Source organism: Lonchura striata, chromosome 5 (assembly GCF_046129695.1).
Source record: "Lonchura striata isolate bLonStr1 chromosome 5, bLonStr1.mat, whole genome shotgun sequence".
NCBI lineage: Eukaryota > Metazoa > Chordata > Aves > Passeriformes > Estrildidae > Lonchura > Lonchura striata.
The window spans coordinates 70,447,226-70,466,771 of NC_134607.1; the positions used below are offsets into that span (position 1 = coordinate 70,447,226).

At 49.2% G+C, this 19,546-nt stretch overlaps 1 protein-coding gene across 1 annotated transcript in view; it reads right to left on the bottom strand.

Annotated features, from left to right (window-relative positions):
- Positions 1–19,546, bottom strand: part of PLXNA4 (plexin A4) — a 475,064-nt gene that overhangs the window by 104,137 nt on the left and 351,381 nt on the right. Inside the window, exons 7-9 of the mRNA XM_077783705.1 lie at positions 16,762–16,915; positions 13,739–13,838; positions 10,756–10,870 (exon numbers count right to left, since the gene is read on the bottom strand). Of these exons, the coding sequence (XP_077639831.1) occupies positions 10,756–10,870; positions 13,739–13,838; positions 16,762–16,915 (369 nt within the window). The remainder of the gene's footprint in view (positions 1–10,755; positions 10,871–13,738; positions 13,839–16,761; positions 16,916–19,546) is intronic.

Consider the following 19,546-nt stretch of genomic DNA (forward strand, 5'->3'; position numbering starts at 1 on the left):
CTGTGATTTCATTGCACAGATTAGAACACAGATGCCACAGCTGGAGGGAGACCAGGAGGTCATAAAATGGGCTGGGTTGGAAGGGACATTGAAGATCATCCAGTTCCACCCCTGCCATGGGCAGGGACACCTTCCACTATCCCAGGTTGCTTCAGCCTGGCTTTGGACACTTCCAGGGATGGGACATCCAAAGTTTCTCTTGGAGACCTCTTGCAGAGCCTCCTCACTGATGGACAGGAGATCATCAGCTCAGCTGCCCTGGATCCTTGGCCTCGGTGTTGTGAAGGCTGGGGAGTGATGAGTGATGCTGATCACCAGAGAGTGGCTGCTCGAAAGCAGGATCTAAATGAAGATAACCAACCTTCCCTGCCATGGCTCACTGCCCACCCCTGGTGATTGGGAGCAAAGTGATTCCCCCAAGGCCATGCAGGCAGTGCTGGGAAATGACCCAGGTCTGTTCAGAGCTTGATCCTAACCCAGGACTGTTCTGCCTCTGAAGTCAGTCCACACATCACTGCTGATGAACATTAATGATTTTACCCTCCTTTAATTCTTTATTAATAGAGTCTTTCTTAGCTGGTCCATTATTTCATGAGGATCAAGGTCAGGCTGCCATAATTATCCAAGCGCCACATTTATCCCTTTTAAATAGAGACACAACATTAGCTTTCTTTCAGCCCTTTGCTGCTTTGACACACTCTCAGAAGGAGAAGTAATGATCCAGAGAGCAGGAGCCTTCTGGTCACCGGATTAGGGGAGTGGACTAGTGACAAAAATAGTCGATGGTTTTGTCATGAGGTCCATCTGCTCACTGGAAAGAGGCTACTGGGGACATGTGAGCAACCACAGTCCTGATGCTTCCTGAGCTTGGAAATCATAAATAATATGAATATGTGCATTGAGGGAGGTGGTGTGTGTGTCAGAGACAAGAAAGCCATGTATTTACATGGCAATCTGTCTTTTGTTAAAGGAAAACCCGCGTTTAGTAAGAGAGTTCTTCCAAACAACTCACAGAGGAAAACTGGATTGTGCAAAGATGTGGAAGGAATGGAGCAGAGCACAGGCAGCTCTTTAAACAGTAATTAATTCCTTCTCTAATTATGCTTATATGAATCTGCACCCTTCCCAGCCAGCTTTCTGTCCTTCTATAAGGAGTTCTACCAGAAGGCCACAAGAACATCCATGTATGTTCCTGCCCATGGCAAAGGGGTTGGAAATAGATGATGTTTAAGGTCCCTTCCAACCCAAATCACTCTGATTCTACAATAATGACATTGACCTGTCACTCCTCAATGAAGTTCATTATTAACCAGTGTCAAGAAATGTGTTTGGCATACATAAGGGACATTATCCAACCAAGAATTCCTCAGAAGTGGGAGACATTCCCATGACAACACTCTCCCATGAGGATTTCTGGGGTCTAACGAGGGTTGAGCCCAAGCTGTAGAGCTTTCTTCCTAAGAGGCTTGAAAACCTATTTCTCCTCTAAAGCTGTGAATTTTTACAGAGTCAGTAAGAACCTGAGAACTCCAGACTCTCTGGGACTTTGAGAGCTCCAAACTTTGGCCCAAGGAGGCCCAGAATGGTCAGTGAGTTTGGCAGTGGATGGAGGAGACAGAGGAACAGATGGGCCAGAGGTTGCACAGAGGTCACGTTGATGCAAACCCACTTCCTTTAGAAACCAGGATGGAAGCCCAGGGAATCAACATAGCTTGGCTTCCACAGTGGGAAGGTCAGGACCAGGATATCACAGCTCTTATCATCCCCTCCCACCCAAGATCCATGGCAGCATGAGATAACACCCAAACCAGAGCAAATGGACTCACGCTCAAAGAGCAGACAGGGAAGGAGGGTGTGGGCTCCTGGAGATGTCCCAACGGAGGCAGGAGACACATTCCAGCCTCACCTCTTATCTGCAGCCTCAACATCCTGAGTGTTCCTCCTTGGCCAGCCCCCAAAGCAGTGAATGCAGCTGATGCTACAATGGAGAAAAGCAAATTCTTCCAAGCCAAGACATCACCCTGGGCTGTCTGAATGGGGAATTGTCCTTCCTCCCTCAGACTGCAGGGTGCCACAGGGATCCCAGCCATCCTGACAGATATCCAGAGAGCCAGGAAACCCCGTAGCCACTTGAGGCATTACAATAGCACTGCACAGAGCTAGGCTTTCAAAACAACATAAGCTCTTGCCAGTGTTTTTTCAAGGATGCTGTGTTGGCGGGAACAGATGAACATTACCCTGCTGCATTCTGAGATCACTCTGTCCTGTGGGATAGATAATCCTGCACGACAAAGATGAGCAGCCCAACTGTTATGAAAAACAGTGGGGACACAGTACTGAGTGTCAGATGTTTCTTGTATCTCTCGTTCCAACCAAGCTCCCTGAGTTGCTCCTTGAAATCACACGAGCAGGTCCTTGATTAGTCACTCATAAGGTGAGGCTGAGCTCTAAGAAAACAAGATGTGCATTAAGGTAGGATGTACTGCTCTCAGAAAAGCCCTTTCCCATCATTTCTCAGATCCTGTGGTGGTTTGGTTGGTGAGAGGAGGAAGGATGCAGCTGTTGTGCAGCAGGACAGATTTCCTGAAGATCCACCACCATAATGATCAGAAATAGATTGAATACTAGATATATGAGATATATATTAAGAATGAATTATTTATTCTGTGGATGATGAGGCCCTGGCACAGGTTGCCCAGAGAAGCTGTGGGTGCCACAACCCTGTCCAAGGCCAGGCTGGATGGGGCTTGGAGCAACCTGGGATAGTGGGAGGTGTCCCTGCCCATGGCAGGGCATTGGAATGAGATTATCTTTAAGGTCCTTCCCAACCCAAACCAGTCTATGATTCTAAGAATTAATACATCTCTGAAATTCTGCTGAAAGTTACTGCAGAAACGGAACAAGTTACCAGCCTTTTCCCCTGCCAGCTGGCTGACTGCAGGACAGAAAGGCTCAGAGATGGCAAAAGATACCCAAAAATAACAGAAGAAGCCTCTTCATACTTTTCTTCTTCTTCACCTCAGCACAAGTCACCATGACTGGCAAACAGCAAATGATCGAATTTGTTTGTACGTGCTCAAAGGCTTCTATGAGCATCCCCCACTGTGAGAGCACAGCTCCAGGAACTAAAGATGGTACAAGCACCTATTAGCTGGAAGTGCTTGCCCAAATCAGAAGGTGTGAGGGAATCAGGGGCACGGAAAGGTGAATATGTCCAAGCCAGCTCAGAGTCAGAAATACAACTCTCATCTGCTGAAATCAAATCTGTGCCTCTGACGCTGGCTCTGAGCAGCATTTTCATGCTCTAACAAGACTCCCTGAACAAAGGGGAGCTTTTTGTCCAGCCTCCATTTTCTGTATTTAATTTCCTCTCATCATTATCTGAAGCACCCCCTCTGAAGAGGATGTACCCACTACAGGACACATCTCCTTTTCTGGGAAAGTGCTGTGATGATGGATGGGGGCTGAAATGCCACAGCCTGAAATGTCAAATGTCCCAAGGCACAGCTGGATCCAAGCCATCAGCTGCAGCCTCCTCCTGGATTACCCCTACCTTCCCTGGACATGATGCAGAGCAGACCAACTCCATCACACGTCCTTGGAAACCCTTCTAGGAGTGAAATAAATGCTAAACGCCAACCCCCTGTACTGCAGGTGCCACGAAATGTGTGCAGATCCTATCTGCATGGGGTAGCTGCCAGTGCCCTTGATGTCTCAGGGTTTAGCTTTTATATTTTTCAGATTCTGTGCTGCTTTAGTGTGTGGGTCTGAGCTTCACATGATGGGATGGTGAGCTCTGTGCACAGAGCAGGGACACAAAACAATTCCTGCTCCAGCTGGGCACCAAGGACAAATGATCCAAACCTCAGCCCAGGAGCACAAACACCGTGGGCTGGAGAGAGAAAAACAAGCAGGGTGGGACTGATGGGCTGGAGCTGGAATGGGAATGAACTCCAAGGTGCCAAAGGAGCAGAACTGATCCCAGGGAGAGCCCCGGGAGCGCTCGTGCATTTTGGGACCATTTTGGGTCATCTTGGGTTCATTTTGGGACCATTTTGGTTCATCTTGGGTTCATTTTGGGACCATTTTGGGTCATCTTGGGTGCAGCCCTGGCTGGGCTCTGGTGCTGCCCAAGGTGGATCCATGGAGGAGATAGTTTTAATAAATCCCTGCTTTATTCTTTAACTCTGCCCAGCCTCTGTTCTAGGTCAGCCTTCTCAAGGCATCACCCCTGCCTTGCCCAGCAAGCTGCCTCCAGTTGCCATAGAAACTCCACCTCACACCCTCCCCTTAATGACAGACAGGTGCCAGGATAAATGAAGGCATAATTGCCAAGCCAGGAAAGGGTTTGGAGCTCTGGGATTGGCCTGGCTGGAGCTGTCGTTGCAGCCCCTGAGAAAGGAGAGGCACATTCATCTGAGCAGGGCTGGGTTTTCCCCGTGCTGAGGCTTCCAGCACTCGCCTCTCTAGATGGGTTAAGGGAAGCTGGAAAGAGGAGAGGGATGAAAACCCAGCAGTTGCCACAGCAACGGCTGAAGATGCATCACCAGAAGGGTTTTTGATGCAAGGGAGCAAGGAGCTGGCCACGCTCACCCGATGGCCCAGCAGGTCCTCTGTCCCCTCCCCAGTGCAGCCACCCAGGTCACTGGGGTGCATTTTGGGAGCAGGTGGGTGCTGTGACTTCCTTCTGCACCTTGGAAAAAGGGCAAAACCAAGACATTTGAAGGGCCTGGAAACCTGCCTGGGTTTTGGAGGCCTTGGGGCAAAGTCCCCTCTGACTGTGAGATGGAGCAGCAGGATGAGGATGGAACTGCTGAGTTTACTACGAAGTCTATGATGAGGACACATGGACATGAAACAAATAAATTGGGATGGGATAGGAATGGAATGGAATGGAATGGAATGGAATGGAATGGAATGGAATGGAATAGAATAGAATAGAATAGAATAGAATAGAATAGAATAGAATAGAATAGAATAGAATAGAATAGTTTTCAGTTCAAATGGACCTAATAGAGCAGAACAGAATAAAATATTGTATTGTCGGTTCAAAGGGACCTACAACCACCATCCTGCCCAACTTCCTGACCACTTCAGGACTTTACAAAAATTTAAAGCCTGTTATAAAGGACGTTATCCAAATGCCTCTTAGATTCCTGTCAGTTCAAGCATCATCACCCTCCACCTTCTTTTCCCCCTCTTCCTTCCACCCCTTTTTCCCAACAAACACCTTCCCAAGAAGGACCAGCAGCCAGGCAGAGCTAAACCAGTGCAGAGGCCACCAGGACATCTCTTGATGTGGCCCAAGGCAGGGGCAAAGCCATGCTCTGCTCCTCAGCAGCTGCTTGCCAGGGCTCCCCATCACTCCTGACAAACGAATATTTGGAACAGTTGTTCCTTTTAGGTGGGCTTTGCTGTCATTAGCACGTACAACTCAACATAAAACACCTCGGTGTGAGATCTTTTCTTCTCTTCCCTTTTTAGGCACAGATGAAAATCCTTTTAATGAAAGGCTTGTTTGGGGGAGAAAGAAAAACACATGCACGCACATGTTGGCTGAGCAGGGAAAGATGAAAACCTCCTTCAAGGTAATTAAATTATTATGTATCTGTTAAACCTGGTGAATAACAGATTTGTTATCTAGGCTTGCTTTTGGCTTGTGTCATTTTCCCTCCTCTTTTTTCCCCTACACAAAGCTAAAATCCTTTCAAGGCCTGGAACAAGATAATGTTCATCATAGAGAAAAAGGCACAAATAAGAGATTTATTCCTTTATCCCATCAACTCAAGCAGGCTATCCCAGCATCCCTTCCTTATACAGAAACACTGACATGAACACTTCTCCCTGGATCAGAGCAGGTCTGAATGGAGACAAGACAGAAGAGGCAATCAGCATTGGGTAATTGATATCAGGAGACAGGTGTTGTTTCTACAGCCCCTGTCACACTGGAGCCCCTCAAATCCATTGTTTTACACCTCCTGCCTCAGTTTCCCTCCAGTTCTTGTTGACTGCCTTGCCCACTTGCAGAAGAAGTGGCTGAGCTCTCTTGCTTGGGGACTGTCAGGTAAGGGCTGATCTCAGAGTGGGAACCTGCAATGCAATGCTTTGTGCTCAGACTCTGAGCCTGCACTCTGAGTTTAGCTCTGGTCAGCAGCAGATGTCAAAAGCAGAGACAGGATGACAAAGAAAAATCCCCAGAAGTCCACTCCCTTCTATCTCTGAAATTAGTTCTCTCCACTTTGCCATCAGCTCTTTGGGAAAAACAACAACAGCAGCAACAACAATCCACTCCAGTATTAAAATGTCCTTTTTTCCCTCGTGCTTTCCCTTCCTGCCTCAGTAACAACAATATCAGATCCCCTTTCTAAAGCAAGAAGTCACTCAGTATATTTCAAGTGAGCGGGTCTGGCTTTCAGGAACCTGCTGTAAAGGGAAATTACACACCAAGGTGAAGCATTTCTTCTACAAATCATCTGGGGGCATCATGAACCCTCTGTGATTAAGATCAGTGCCATAATCATAAATACTCCTGCTTTATGACTAAGCTGGAGCTCTTCACTGGAGCAAACCTGGGCTTTCCCAAAGCTCCCAGAGTGGCTGATCCAGATCTGCTACAGACAGAAGTGATTCACCTGACAAGTGGCAGGTAAGAAAGTCATATCTCAGAGCTGATGGAGAGGGAACAGGCATTTTCTGTCCTTTCTCCATCTCTGTTTTGCCATTCCCAGCCCAGGGCTGGCTGATCCCATCCATCCACAAGGCAATTCAAAGGCTGCCCTTGGATGGCAGGTAATAACAGCATTTTCTGGACAATGTGGGTCGCAGCCAAAGCCTTTCTGCTGTCCTTCTGGATCAGTCTCACATCCATTCAGAACCCTGCACTAACCAGCAACTCACACTACAAGGAAATACAAGCAAAAACTCCAAGATCCTCTCAGAGAACACAAATAAGGTGGAGATGAAAGGCTGAGCCTGTGGGAGTCCAGAAAATTGTGAGGCAAACTAAGGAAATGATGGAGTCAGGAGGGCACAAGGGCACAGCCTTCCTTTGAGAGCACTCCAGACTGGCCCAGGGGTGAGGGTGCCAGCCCAAATGAGCCCACTTGCAGCCCAGGCCATCTGGACAGTGAGAAGCCTCTTCCCACGGGATGGCAAGAGGCTGTACAGGCAAACAGAGGAAAAAAAAGTCACCTGAGGGTGGGCATAGCAAGAGAAGGTGAAGGCCACAGTGATGGGGAGGGTGAAAGCTTGGTGTGCCAGCACTGATGGCTCCAGAGGGAAGGAGTTTCTGGCATGGGTCCATGTGACAGAGTAGCACCAATATTTGTTTTGGGAAGATGCCCGAGTTAAAGATGCCCAAGTTAATCTGCTCAGTAAACTCATGGAGAGACAACAAATGGGATGGTCCAACCACCCCATGCTTCCCATCAGCACCTCCTCATTATTTACTTAGCAGGTGTGGGAATCCAGGGCTTCCCTCTGGCTGCTCTGGCAGGTCTGGGACCCTGGCAGGGGTCCAGAACCCCCCTGGACAGAGCCCCCAGAGACACTGTCTGTGATCTCTGTCCATGGAAAAGAGTTTTCAATCTCATAGGATCAATTACAGGCTCTGCGTGTTTGATATAAGGAATAATTAAGTGTGGCACAGGTGCAAAAGTAAAATTTTAGGATTCTAGATAAGGGGTCCAAAGGGGACAAGATGGAGGAAATTGGGTGTGCCTTGTCCTTTTTCTCCTTCTTCATGCCCTCCATGTCTCACTGTGGTGTTGGCATTTTTCTGTTGGTTCAGGCTGGGGACACACTGTCCAACGTAGGTGACAGATATTGGCACGTTCTTGTAAATCCAGCCCAGGGAGTTTCTGGTATTTAATGTTTGTAACATCCCACTGAGGGCAGAGCCCCACACGCTGCCCTGCAGGACAGAGCTGGGCAGGGCAGCAGAACATGTGAGAGATAAACAGAATAAACAACCTTGGAACCAGCACAGACCAATTATGGCTTCTGCTTTGGCAGGGGGCTGAGAGACAGAGACTTGTACAATCTCAGAATCATCAACACCACAGACAAGGAAATACTCATGCCTGGGTGGTGGCAAAGCTTTCCCTCTCCTCATCCTCCAGACCTCCAAATGCTGATAGAGGAAAGGACTGAAAGGAGAATGGATATGAGAAGCCAGTCAAAATAGAGCCACTCAAGGTGAGGGTGCACTTTGAGCTCTGCTGAAGACGGGAACAGACCTGGGTCTTGTCAACCAACATTGCATCACCAGGAGCAGGTGAAGGTCTGGGCTGGCAATGAGGAGCCAGACTTGGCTTCTTCAAGGTACTGAGTGGTTTTTATTGTTCAGAGAATCAATTCAAGTGCACAGGACAGAAAATGATAGAATTACAGGTGACAGTAAAAAATAGGCACTGGAAGTTTTGGTGAGCAGTGAGTCAGTGAGAAGATGGCTTTCAAGAGAAATGTGGGAGATAGATATTCCTTCAAAGTGCCATTTTAGAAAAAAAAAATCGAAAAACCCAACCTTTCTGGCCATAGAGTGATTGTAATTCTGTTTGTCAGAGGGCACTTGTGATGCCATCCTTCCCCAGCCCTTGAGAGCCACAAGCACACAGAAGGAATGAGAAGGACCCTGAAGATGAAGGGCATTTCTCACACTGCCAGGCACAAAGAGAGCTCTGAAAGTTTTTGGAGTTGCAAGGCCTTTATCCTTGCAGGTTTTGTCATTCCAATCCTTCCTTTGTGGAGCAGACAGCAAAACCAGCTCCTGAGCTTAGCAGATTATTCTAAATGTTGTATCCCAGGGGAATGGGATCCCATTTGTGCCCTGAGAAGGCACAAAAATGCTGCAGCCCCCATTAGCAATGACCTGGGTAACATCCATGATGCTGTCATTGCCTTGTAGATCAGTTCTCCAAGGTCAGGGCTGTGCCTCTTCCTGCTGCCATAAAAAATCTCACTTTTACAAGTAAGAAAGGGAGCACACAAAGCTTAGCAGGGAATTCTCTGCTAAAGGGGGTAGAAGAGAGGAAAAGCAAACTCTGCTGACAAAGCCCCCCAGAATGGAGCTGTCTCCTGAAGAGGACATCTTTCAGAAACAGAAGAGAGGTGATAAAGCTAAAAACAGGCAGAGTTTGATGAATTCCTGCCTCCTCCCCAGTTCTGCAAAGCAACACCTGGGAGAGGACAAAGAGTAGTGGCTGTTCCATCCCCTGTCCCTTCCCTAAGAAACTGGGATAATTCTCATAATCTCCTTTCTGGTGGATCAAGAGATTCACTGAGGTTTGTAGGAATTTCACTTTGCGCAGGGGACTGGCGGGGAGGAGAGGTGGGAGCTGGGAAGGTGAGTCCTGTGCTTGGGACATAAGGCACACCAGAGGAGAGCAGGGCTGGTGGTGGTGACACTGCACAGTGCAAAACTGAGACAAAGAGTCACAGAAAGAAAATTAGGTCCCCACAGTGCCTGGAGTGGATGGGACAGAAATCTGTGGCCAGAAGGACTGACCAAAGTGTGACAAGGCTTTGGAATAACCCTGGGCTGCCTTTCCTCACCTCTGCACCACCAAGCTGAGGGCATCAAACCCTCCAGCTCCTCGGCACGTTTGCCAGTAGTTCTACAGAAAATCCTGAGTCCTGGTAGATGGAGAACTCATGAGTATTTATGGATTTTCCCAATGCTAGAGCAGGTCAGGGTGTCTGATGCAGGACATCTCAACCAGCACAAATGTGACAGCTCAACCAGCATTTACAGAAGGGGTGGGAGGGAATGGCAATGTCACAGCAGTATAAAGACACTACATGTGGGATCAGGAAGGAATTAAGTGGCTTCCCATTTGTATTCTCCTTGCCTGCAAGGGCTCCTTGGTTACAACACCAGCCAGGCACATTTGCAGCTCTGCATTAAGACACAAGTTCCAGTTCAGCTCAGTCAGTGGCAATCTGGGGGGCAGTTGGATGCATCTGCCATTAGGCACCAAACCCACAAAGCCCCAAAGGTGTTCCAAACACAGCTGGAATCTGCTGAACCCGTGGCCAAAGCCCTAAATCCTCCCCAGGTCTCAGCAGCCTGGGGTCGGTAACCTCCTTCTCTCCTGGAGCTTTCCCATTCTTCCCAAACCTTTGGTGCCAGGAGTTTGTGATGAGTTTCCAAGGTCACACACTGTTGGATTATGCCCTTTTCTCACCCAGAGATGGGGCAGCTGAGAGGTGTTTTTATAAACTTTTATTCCATTTTCATTCTTACGTGAAGGGTGAGACAATACAGATGTTATAATTCACGCCATCACAATCAGAAACCAATTATTTCTTAATTATAATACATTATAAGTGTTTCTTGGTCTGTCAGCTTTAGCCACACCATGCTTTCAATGCCTTAAAGCCAAATAATCTAAAATTGCCCCTCGTGAGTCCTGCTGCAGTGCATCTTTCACAGTTCTATTTCTCCAAAGGACCCAGTCTGATTTAAGGCCACCCTTTGAAACTTGTTTCTAGCTCCATTTCTTTCTCAGCAGTGTCTGTCCTACTCCAGCCTTCTGTCAGGCTTTGAGAATGTTTTACAAATTAATTTCCCACATTACACCGTGGGGTGCAGGAGGGAGGGAGCAGATCCTTGGGGGTCTGGCAGAGCAGAGGGGAGAGGAGATCCCCGCAGAGGGAGAGGGAAAGGGTGGGACAGGAGGTGGAGGAGGCTTTATGGACTGACAAGGTGACATCAGCCCTGAGCATCCCAGACTTTCCTGGGACATCCATGCCTACCTCAGGCATCTTGACTCGTCCCTCCTGGAAGGAGCAGGAGCTGGGGTCGTGGGTGCACACGTGGCGGTACTTGCACCAGTGGCAGCGGTAGGGGCTCTCCACACACGACAGGCACCTGCAAAGGCACAGAGAGCAATCACTCGGCCACCCGGGTCCTGATGAGGCCTTCAGCACCCATAAAATAAAGATTTTATGTTTCCCAGATCCCGTGCTGCGTCAGTGTGTCACTCTGAACTCCATGCAGTGTTTGGGAGCTCTCCTCACAGTTTGGGCAGACAGAACAATCCCTCTGGGCCTGAGAACCAAGGGCACCTCACCTCGAAAAGCACAAACAAAAATGAGTTGGCAGAAGCAAACTGGGGGAATGTGGCTTCATCACCTGAAGGTGTAATTGGACAATTAACCCCTGATATGCCAATAGGCCAAACTTATATCTGCCCAAAAAAACTCATCACTGGCGTTAATCTTGGGTCCATCTTGGGTGTAGCCTCTGCCAGGCTCTTGCACTGCATCTATCTGCTGAAGGCCTTTAATAAATCCCCTCTTTATTCTCTAACTCTGTCCGGCCTCTGTTCTAGGCAGCCAGTCCAACAGCCTTTCCCAGAGGGAAGCACAGCCTGGAAAATATTGCTTTTGCAGGAGGACACAGGCTTTGCTCTGACCCAACACCAGCAGGATGGTGCTGGATTTGCTCTGGCCTGAGCTGGTTGTCACTGGTATCTCAAATGTCTCAAAATTATTAAATCATTTAGATTGCATTTATGTCATTGCAACTAGAGGAATAATAAATATTTATTGTATTTAGGCTGCCCTGGGCACCAACAATCCAGTCTGGTTAATTCTCCCACATATGACACAGAGGCCAGAGACAAGCTGGGATGTACCAAAGCCAGCAAACCAAAGATGAAGCAGGGAATTTTCTCCCTCTGTGTCCCACAGGTTTATTGGTGTGAATTCTGATCAGGGTGATGAGGTTCCTGACAACATATTAACTCATATTTTTTTAATGTCAGAAGAGAAGTAAAGACTACTGGAGAATACCTGGGAATATTTAGGGCATCACCTCCTCTGGGTGCAGCAAAGAGCCGTTCCCTCCATCTTACAAGGGTTTGCTCTCCTGTGCCCCTGGGGCTGTGCAGTCAGAGGTGCAAACACCTCCCCTGGCTGTGTTACAGCACTCGCTGGGCCTGCATCACACTTCCCTTTAAATTTAATGTGATGTCTGCTCAGCAGCAACCAAACCCAGCTCTCTGCACGGCCCTGGTCATTCACACTCTGGAGACCTTCACGACAAACACCTGGGGAGGGCTGGAGAATGTCCAGGGAAGGAAATGGAGCTGGGAAGGGTCTGGAGAAGCTGAGGGAGCTGGGAAGGGGCTGAGCCTGGAGCCAAGGAGGCTCAGGGGGACCTTGTGGCTCTGCACAAGTCCCTGCCAGGAGGGGACAGCCAGGGGGGTCAGGCTCTTGTCTCAGGTAACAAGTGCCAAAATGAGAGGAAACTGCCTCAAGCTGTGCCAGGGGAGGTTTAGATTGGATATTAGGATTTTTTTTCATGGAAAGGGTTGTAAAGCACTGCAACAGGCTGCCCAGGGCAGGGGTGGAGTCACCATCCCTGGAAGTGACATGGGAACAAGGTTTAATGGTGACCATGGTGGTGGTGCTGGTTGTCTTGGGCTTGGTGGTCTTAGAGGGCTTTTCCAACCTTAACAATTTTATGATTCTATGAAGCCTTTTCCATTCTTAACTTTAGATTAGGCTTTTAGAGGGCCCAACCTTAGAGGGCTTTTCCAACCTTAACAATTTTATGATTCTACAAAGGCTTTTCCAACCTTAACAACTTTAGGTTGGGCTTTTAGAGGGCCCAACCTTAGAGGGTTTTTCCAACCTTAACAATTTTAGAGCGCATTTTAAAACATAATAATTTTATGATTCTGTGCAGCTGCACTACCTGGAGGGTGCCTTGAGGAGACTTCAGGGAAGTAAATTCTGATCCTTGTACGCCACTGGGTTTTTAATGGGCAGGAGAGAAAAACTCCAGAGCTCCTGTGTGAGCCCAACAGGCTGACACACCCCCTCTCTCCTGTCTCTGGGAAATCATACTCAACCCCAATCCACTCTCAGCTCTGGTACAGCAACTTATTCTTCAAATTGGTAACAAGTGCTTGCTCTGATACATCGAATTAAAAATGGATAGCGTATTATAGTTTGTCAAGTAAGAAACCAAAACATGCCATAAATATTTAACAGCACCATCTCTGCTGCTCTTCCCCCTCCCTCAACACTTGCTTTCTGACACTGTTTGTCAAAGCAGCAGGAACATGGAAATAAGATTTGCCTTTCCTTGTGAATTGCTGAGCCGCAGTAATTATCTGCTATTGGCACTTCTGACGGCTCAGTGGTGGGGACAGAGCTCAGGGGTGGATCAGCCTGCTGCAAGGACATCTTTCTGCAGGGATTTGTGGGTCTGCTCCACTGGGACAGCTCCTGAGCAGCCCTGGGTGGCAGCTGAAGCCCAGGAAAATGGGGTGTGAGGCAGGGAAGGTGCTCACATCATGGGTAACGTGGTCTTGAGGGAATCAGCTGGGTTCAGTGCACATCCTGCAGGAAAAATAAACTTTATTTTTCCAGATTGGAGGGTTCAAGTCTATGCTAACCATCTAGGGCAGACTGCTGGTGGGACTGGCAGCATGGATGAGGGTTGGGGATGCATATGAGGAGCCAAAAATCCACAAAAAAATGAACAATAGAAAGATAAAGGGGCAATGTGCTGAAAGCACAATTCAGTTTTGACTCAATTCTGTGGCAAATTGCTCCTAATTTGATGGTCTGCCTGGAGAAAAAGTGGTCCCCACACTCTGAGCTATCTCAGGAGGGACCCACCATTCTGGCCACCACACAAGTGACCCCAGCCCTTGGTTACTTCCACATTTAACATCTTCCTGAGGGACACATGAGAATCTGGCACCAAAGGAAATGAACATACGAGTTGTGGACGCTGCAGTTGTAGAAGACGAAGCTGGTGCTGGCAAAGGTCATCCCCGTTTCCTTGGACTTGAGCTGGAGCTGGACAATGTGATGGTCACCTGGGGACAAAATAGGCACATCAGGGTGTGACTGCTTTGTTAGCCCAGTTCAGCCGGGCTGGCCAGGCCACCAGCCTGAGCCTGGAGCTGTGCCACAGCACCTTGGCTGGGCTGTCCTCAGTAGATGTAGAAAGGGTTATAAAATCCTTCTAGAGCTCAGTTCTCCCACAGTACATCTTTGCCACTGGAGATTATTGTGCCTCGTAGCAGAGTCTGGACTGGAGGGTGACAGCAGGTCTAATTTCAAAAATGTGGTGACTGAATGTAGGAAAGCCAAGCTCAAAGAATATGAGTGCAGATGTCTGGAATTTGGAGGCCATTAAAATATAATTTTGTCCTTAAAGTTGCTCCATACTGCTGGTTCACTCAACATTCCCAGAAAAAAAGGGCACATGGACATTCCATGTTCACTCACCCCACTCACCCCAAGCTCCATTCCCCTCAGCCTGTGGCTGCAAAGAGCCCGTGTCAGTGTGAGATGTGAAATCCATTGCACTTCCAGGGGGATCCACCCATTTCTGTAGCTTTCCCTTTCCACCTCAGCTCCTCCACACCATTTCCCCATCCCTTTTCTGCCAAGCTGGGTAGTCAGCTGCTGCTTCTTCCCACAATTCAGAGAGGGCAATCAGTGGGTGCAGTGACCCAGGTTTAATTCAAGATTTACCTGGGTGGCCCTTTCCCTGCTATTTATGAAAGGGCACAGAGTGCTAGGACAAGGAGGAATGGTCTTAAACTGAAAGAGGGCAGATTTAGATGGGATATTAAAAAGAAATCCTCCCCTGTGAGGGTGGTGAGGCCCTGGCACAGGGTGCCCAGAGAAGCTGTGGCTGCCCCCGGATCCCTGGAAGTGTCCAAGGCCAGGCTGGATGAGACTTGGAGGCACCTGGGATAGTGGAAGGTGTCCCTGCCTATGGCAAGGGGTTGAAATGAGATCATCTTTCAGGCCCTTCCAACCCAAACCGGTCTATAATTGCACAATTTTCCTCCTCACCTGAATGATTCATTAATCAATGAGGCCAGAGAGAGCTTGACAAGGGGTGACAACGAGCACCTCGTGCTCACCCACCCATCTTGGGACACACACACCCCACACACTTCACTGAACACATCTTGCTGCCCCTCTGCTCTGCCACATTTAAGGACTTTGCCAGTGTCTTGCAGGTGTTTTAAACCAGGATATGAGGATTGGATGGCCTCAGGTGGATAGTCACACATCCTTTGGTTCAAATCCAGCCTCTGGCACTGCAGGGAGAACTTGGTTTTTGCAGAGGGGCAGAGCAGCAGCTCTGAAGCTGAGACAAGCTGCAGGTGCCCTGAAAGCAGATAAATCTCTCCCTCTTGTCCTGTCTCCACCTTTCACTGCTATTTTTCTTTGCTGGTTGATGATAGCCTGGCCTGAGACAGATGTTCCATACCAAGGAAAGATTTTCTGGTGCCTGTCTTGGTAAGCAAACATTACTGATAACTCAGAGGGACTTGAAAGTGGTGACAACCTCCTGAGAGCTTGTTTTGGGAACTGCAGCGGAGAGCAGAGCAGCTCTGTGCAGCTCAAGGAGAGCAGAGGTGATGGTGACAGTTCATGTCACCTCATTTTCTGGGGTCTGAGGATCCCCAGAGGCAAATTTTTACAGTAAATTTTCATAGGAAGCCAAGGACAAAAATCTGCAGCATCCTCTCTGTGTCTCACAGGGGTGATAGCAGGGTCAAGGTTTTTATAGTAAATCCCTGTAATGAGCCACAGGAGTTCTTGAAATTACCCAGAAAGTTTGTTAGAAAAGGGAAAGGAAAAGGTGTAGGAAGCACCCTTGGACACAAGACATTTTTCTGTGCTGGACCACTTTGGGAGAAGGAGACAGAAGCAAACCTGGAACAGCTGAAGGCAGTAAAGGCCAGGAATTGAGACAGGGAGCTGAGCACACAGACTTAAATCTGGGAGGAGCAAGGCAAAATTACAGACAGGATTGTCCAATCTGCAGGAATTTCTGCCTGTTACACGGGATTGGATGTGTTGAGAGGCTGTACCCTTGGTGTGAAACTCCAGCCAGGTCAAAAAGGAGAGGGAATATCCCACATCCACGTCTTGTCTCAGCTGGATGCGTGCAACTGCCACTCGGTGGCAGCCTGCAAACACCTGGTGTCACACAGAGGAGCTCCTCAGTGCAGGTGTTGGGGTTGCAGCTCAAGGCTTGCACCCCTGAAACACTCTCACATTCACACAGCTCGAGCCATGATATGCTGCTGTGCAGATCCAGCATCTAAAATGCTCCCGGGGCTTTCCATGCCCTCTCCTCAGGCTTTCAGGAGCTAAATCCTGCTTTGTGAGGATGCAGGTTGATACCTCAGGTTTTAGCTTTTGTATTTTTCACATTCTGAGCTGCTTTAGTATGTAGTTCTGGGTTTCATATTAAGGGATGGTGAGCTCTGTGCACAGAGCAGGGACACAAAACAATTCCTGCTCCAGCTGGGCACCAAGGACAAATGATCCAAACCTCAGCCCAGGAGCACAAACACCGTGGGCTGGAGAGAGAAAAACAAGCAGGGTGGGACTGATGGGCTGAAGCTGGAATTGGGAATGAACTCCAAGGTGCCAAAGGAGCAGAACTGATCCCAGGGAGAGCCCCGGGAGCGCTCGTGCATTTTGGGGCCATTTTGGGTCATCTTGGGTTCATTTTGGGGCCATTTTGGTTCATTTGGGTGCATTTTGGGACCATTTTGGGTCATCTTGGGTGCAGCCCTGGCTGGGCTCTGGTGCTGTCCCAGGTGGATCCATGAAGGAGATCCTTTTCATAAATCCCTAATTTATTCTTTAGCTCTACCCAGCCTCTGTTCCAGCTCAGCCTCCACAAGGCATCAAGGACAGACGCAGGGTGTGGGGTGAGGATGGGAGGGAGAGGCACAGGTGGAGGAGCTGTGGGATACTCACCATTCTCTGTGATGATCTGGGGCACCTCCTTGGCAGCTGGAGAGATGCACTGGATCTGGCTGCCCACCACCAACCCATCCATCTCCGAGAGGTCCTCGAAGGTGCAGTTGACTCCTGCTGACAGCTCGGGGACGTTGTAGGTCTCCAAGACCAGCTGCAGGCAAAGATGGAGGAGGGAGAGAAGGAGAGGCAGAGAAAGAGAGAAGAGACAACACTCAGCCAAACAACAGAGCTGGGCCAGCAGGAGAATTACACTGGAGAGGTCGGACAAAGAGCCTCTTGCTAGAGAGAGCATCCTCCTTCAGCAGAAAGCAGCGACTCGGGAGAGGGACGAGTGAGGAGGGGAGGGCACGAGATGCTGGTGCTGGCACGGGTGGCGGGTGGCTGGGCAGGGACACCTGGCAGTGGCCCAGTGCTGGCTGGGAGGTGCAGGGGAGGGAGTGCTCGCTGTCTCTCATGCAGGTGTCGGGTTAGGCAGGGAGTCTTTGGAGCCAGCCGTGGGTCCCGGGGCTGTGGTGGCCCCCAGGGCCCGCGGTTGCTGAGGAAGGTGACTGCTACTCACAAGAGGCACTCTGCAGACTCCAGAGAAACTGGAGCGCTCCAGTCTAACTCTCTACGGGCTGCTCTGCCAGCACCAGCAGCGGGGAGCACTCTGTCCCCAAGTTCCTGTGTGAGGAGAGTCTAGTTACAGCCTTCAGTCCACCACAAAAAACACCCTGTCTCTACAGGCACAGAAACCTCTCCTGCCCATCCCACCGAAGAGCCATGTGGCTCCTCGTGCTATCCTGGGGTTCCATATGGAAAAAAAAAGTCATGAAGGAAGCTTTTCCCATGTTTTTAGAGTTCACAACACCCTCTGGCATTGCTCATGGTCATGGGAAAACGAATCTCAGGGCTGGTTTGCACCATGTCCATGCTTTGGAAGAGCACAGTCATGCTGCCAGCTTCCCAAACAAAGGTCCTGTCCCACGGCTCTCCATCACTGAGGGTCCTACTCAACTCACCAGGTCATGCCTGAACACAGAGGGGCACCCCAGGGGACCCCTAGCACCTGGTAATTAATTGGTGTGAATTCAGTGTTTTTGTGAGCCGACACTGGAGCCAAGCACTCGGCACAGGCTCAAACGCAGATGCTCTCCACACTTGCCTCCTCCCCGAGGCCCCCTCTGAGGTGACAGCCACTGAAAGGAGACACAGGTGCATGCTGAGGTGTTGTTTGTACCAGCACAAAGAGCAGGGGTCAGTCCAGGTGACAAAGCAGGATGGATGAGAAGGTGACACAGCACTCAGTGCTCCCACACACCGTGTTTTCCTCACTTAGGGAAAGGTTGGAGCTGTTTCTCCACACTGAGGAGCATCAGGGAGGAAGGCCGAGCAAACAGGCCTTAGCCCTGAATGCCATGAAGCCTGTGTTAGAGTAGGATCATTTTTGGGGCCATGGGAATTCCTGTGCAGTGGGAAAGGTGATTTTTTTTTTTTTTTTTTGTCTCGGATGGGGAAAGGGAAAATGGTTTTGTTGTTTGGATGGATTTAGCACTGAGGCTAAATTAATTCTCCCTGCTAGAAGTGGAGAAGTGGAATCTGTCAAATCTGTTCTTCTTAACAAATCTCCCTCTGGGCATGGATAATGCAGGAGGAAGCTGTGCCATGCAGAAGATGACACTGGTGGCAGACCAGTGCTCGGCCACAAACTCCATGAGCCAGTGCACACCCCAAGCAGACCAGAAATCCTACATGCCCCACTCCTGGGACAGCATGGAAAGCATGGAGCCTTCCTCAGCAAGCAGCTCTTCTCAGAGCAGCAGCCCTGACCTGAAACAGACTCAGGTAAGATTTTCCAAGCCCTGTTAGAGCCCAAAATTTAAAAGCGTGGCTGACCACACAAACACCTGCTCTGCCTCCATGGGCAAGAACTCACTGTCACTGACACTTTGCTGGAACTCAAGATGCTAGAATTCTAGATATGAGATTTGCCAAGGACACCATCAACCCCCTATTTGTTCCCCTCCTGGTTTGCCTCTGGTGATGGGATGAGCTGGGTCACCAGTTTAGCTGGGACTGGGATGAGACTTCCATCATAATGCCCATGCAGATTGTTGGGTAACAGATGATGGCAGCTTCTGATCCCAGCAGCTCTGAGCTGACTCACCCTGGGAGTAACCCAGAGGCAAAAGTCTTTTATTCTATTGTCATTTTCAGTCGCCCCGAGCCAGCCAGTCCCCCAGGATTTATTCCAGCATGAAAGAATTCAACAGCTACTGAGAGAATATGGAAAGGAAACCTTGAACTCCCGGAAGAACAAAGAACTTAAGATGTCTCAGATCAGTTTTTTTGAAGCCTGGGGAAAGTTAAGTCACAGCAAAGTTAAGAGGCTGAAACAAAGCAGCAATGATTGGACATGCAGGCTTTGAAAGGCTGATTTCATTATCCCTGGAGAAATCCAAACCTGTCACCTGGAAGGTGCCTGGCAGCTGAGCAATCCCATTTAGGCCTTTCAGGGTGTGGGGCTAATGACCAACTTGTCTAGAGATGGAGTTTTTAGGGCCTGGGTTGCCAACTAAATTGCAGCCCAAATTAGCATGGTCTGAAAGGCAGAGCACTGAGGGAAGTGTGTTTTTGTCTCCTTGGAGCATGTTGGGTCCTCACCACATCTGGTGCTGCTGCCATGACTCAGGAGAGAATCCACAACCTGGTCAGATCTTCAGCAGAAATTTCCTGCCTCAAGCCCTGGAAGGATCAGGATCATCTGCTGCTCTGCCAGCATTCTCTCTGTGGTTTCCTTGAC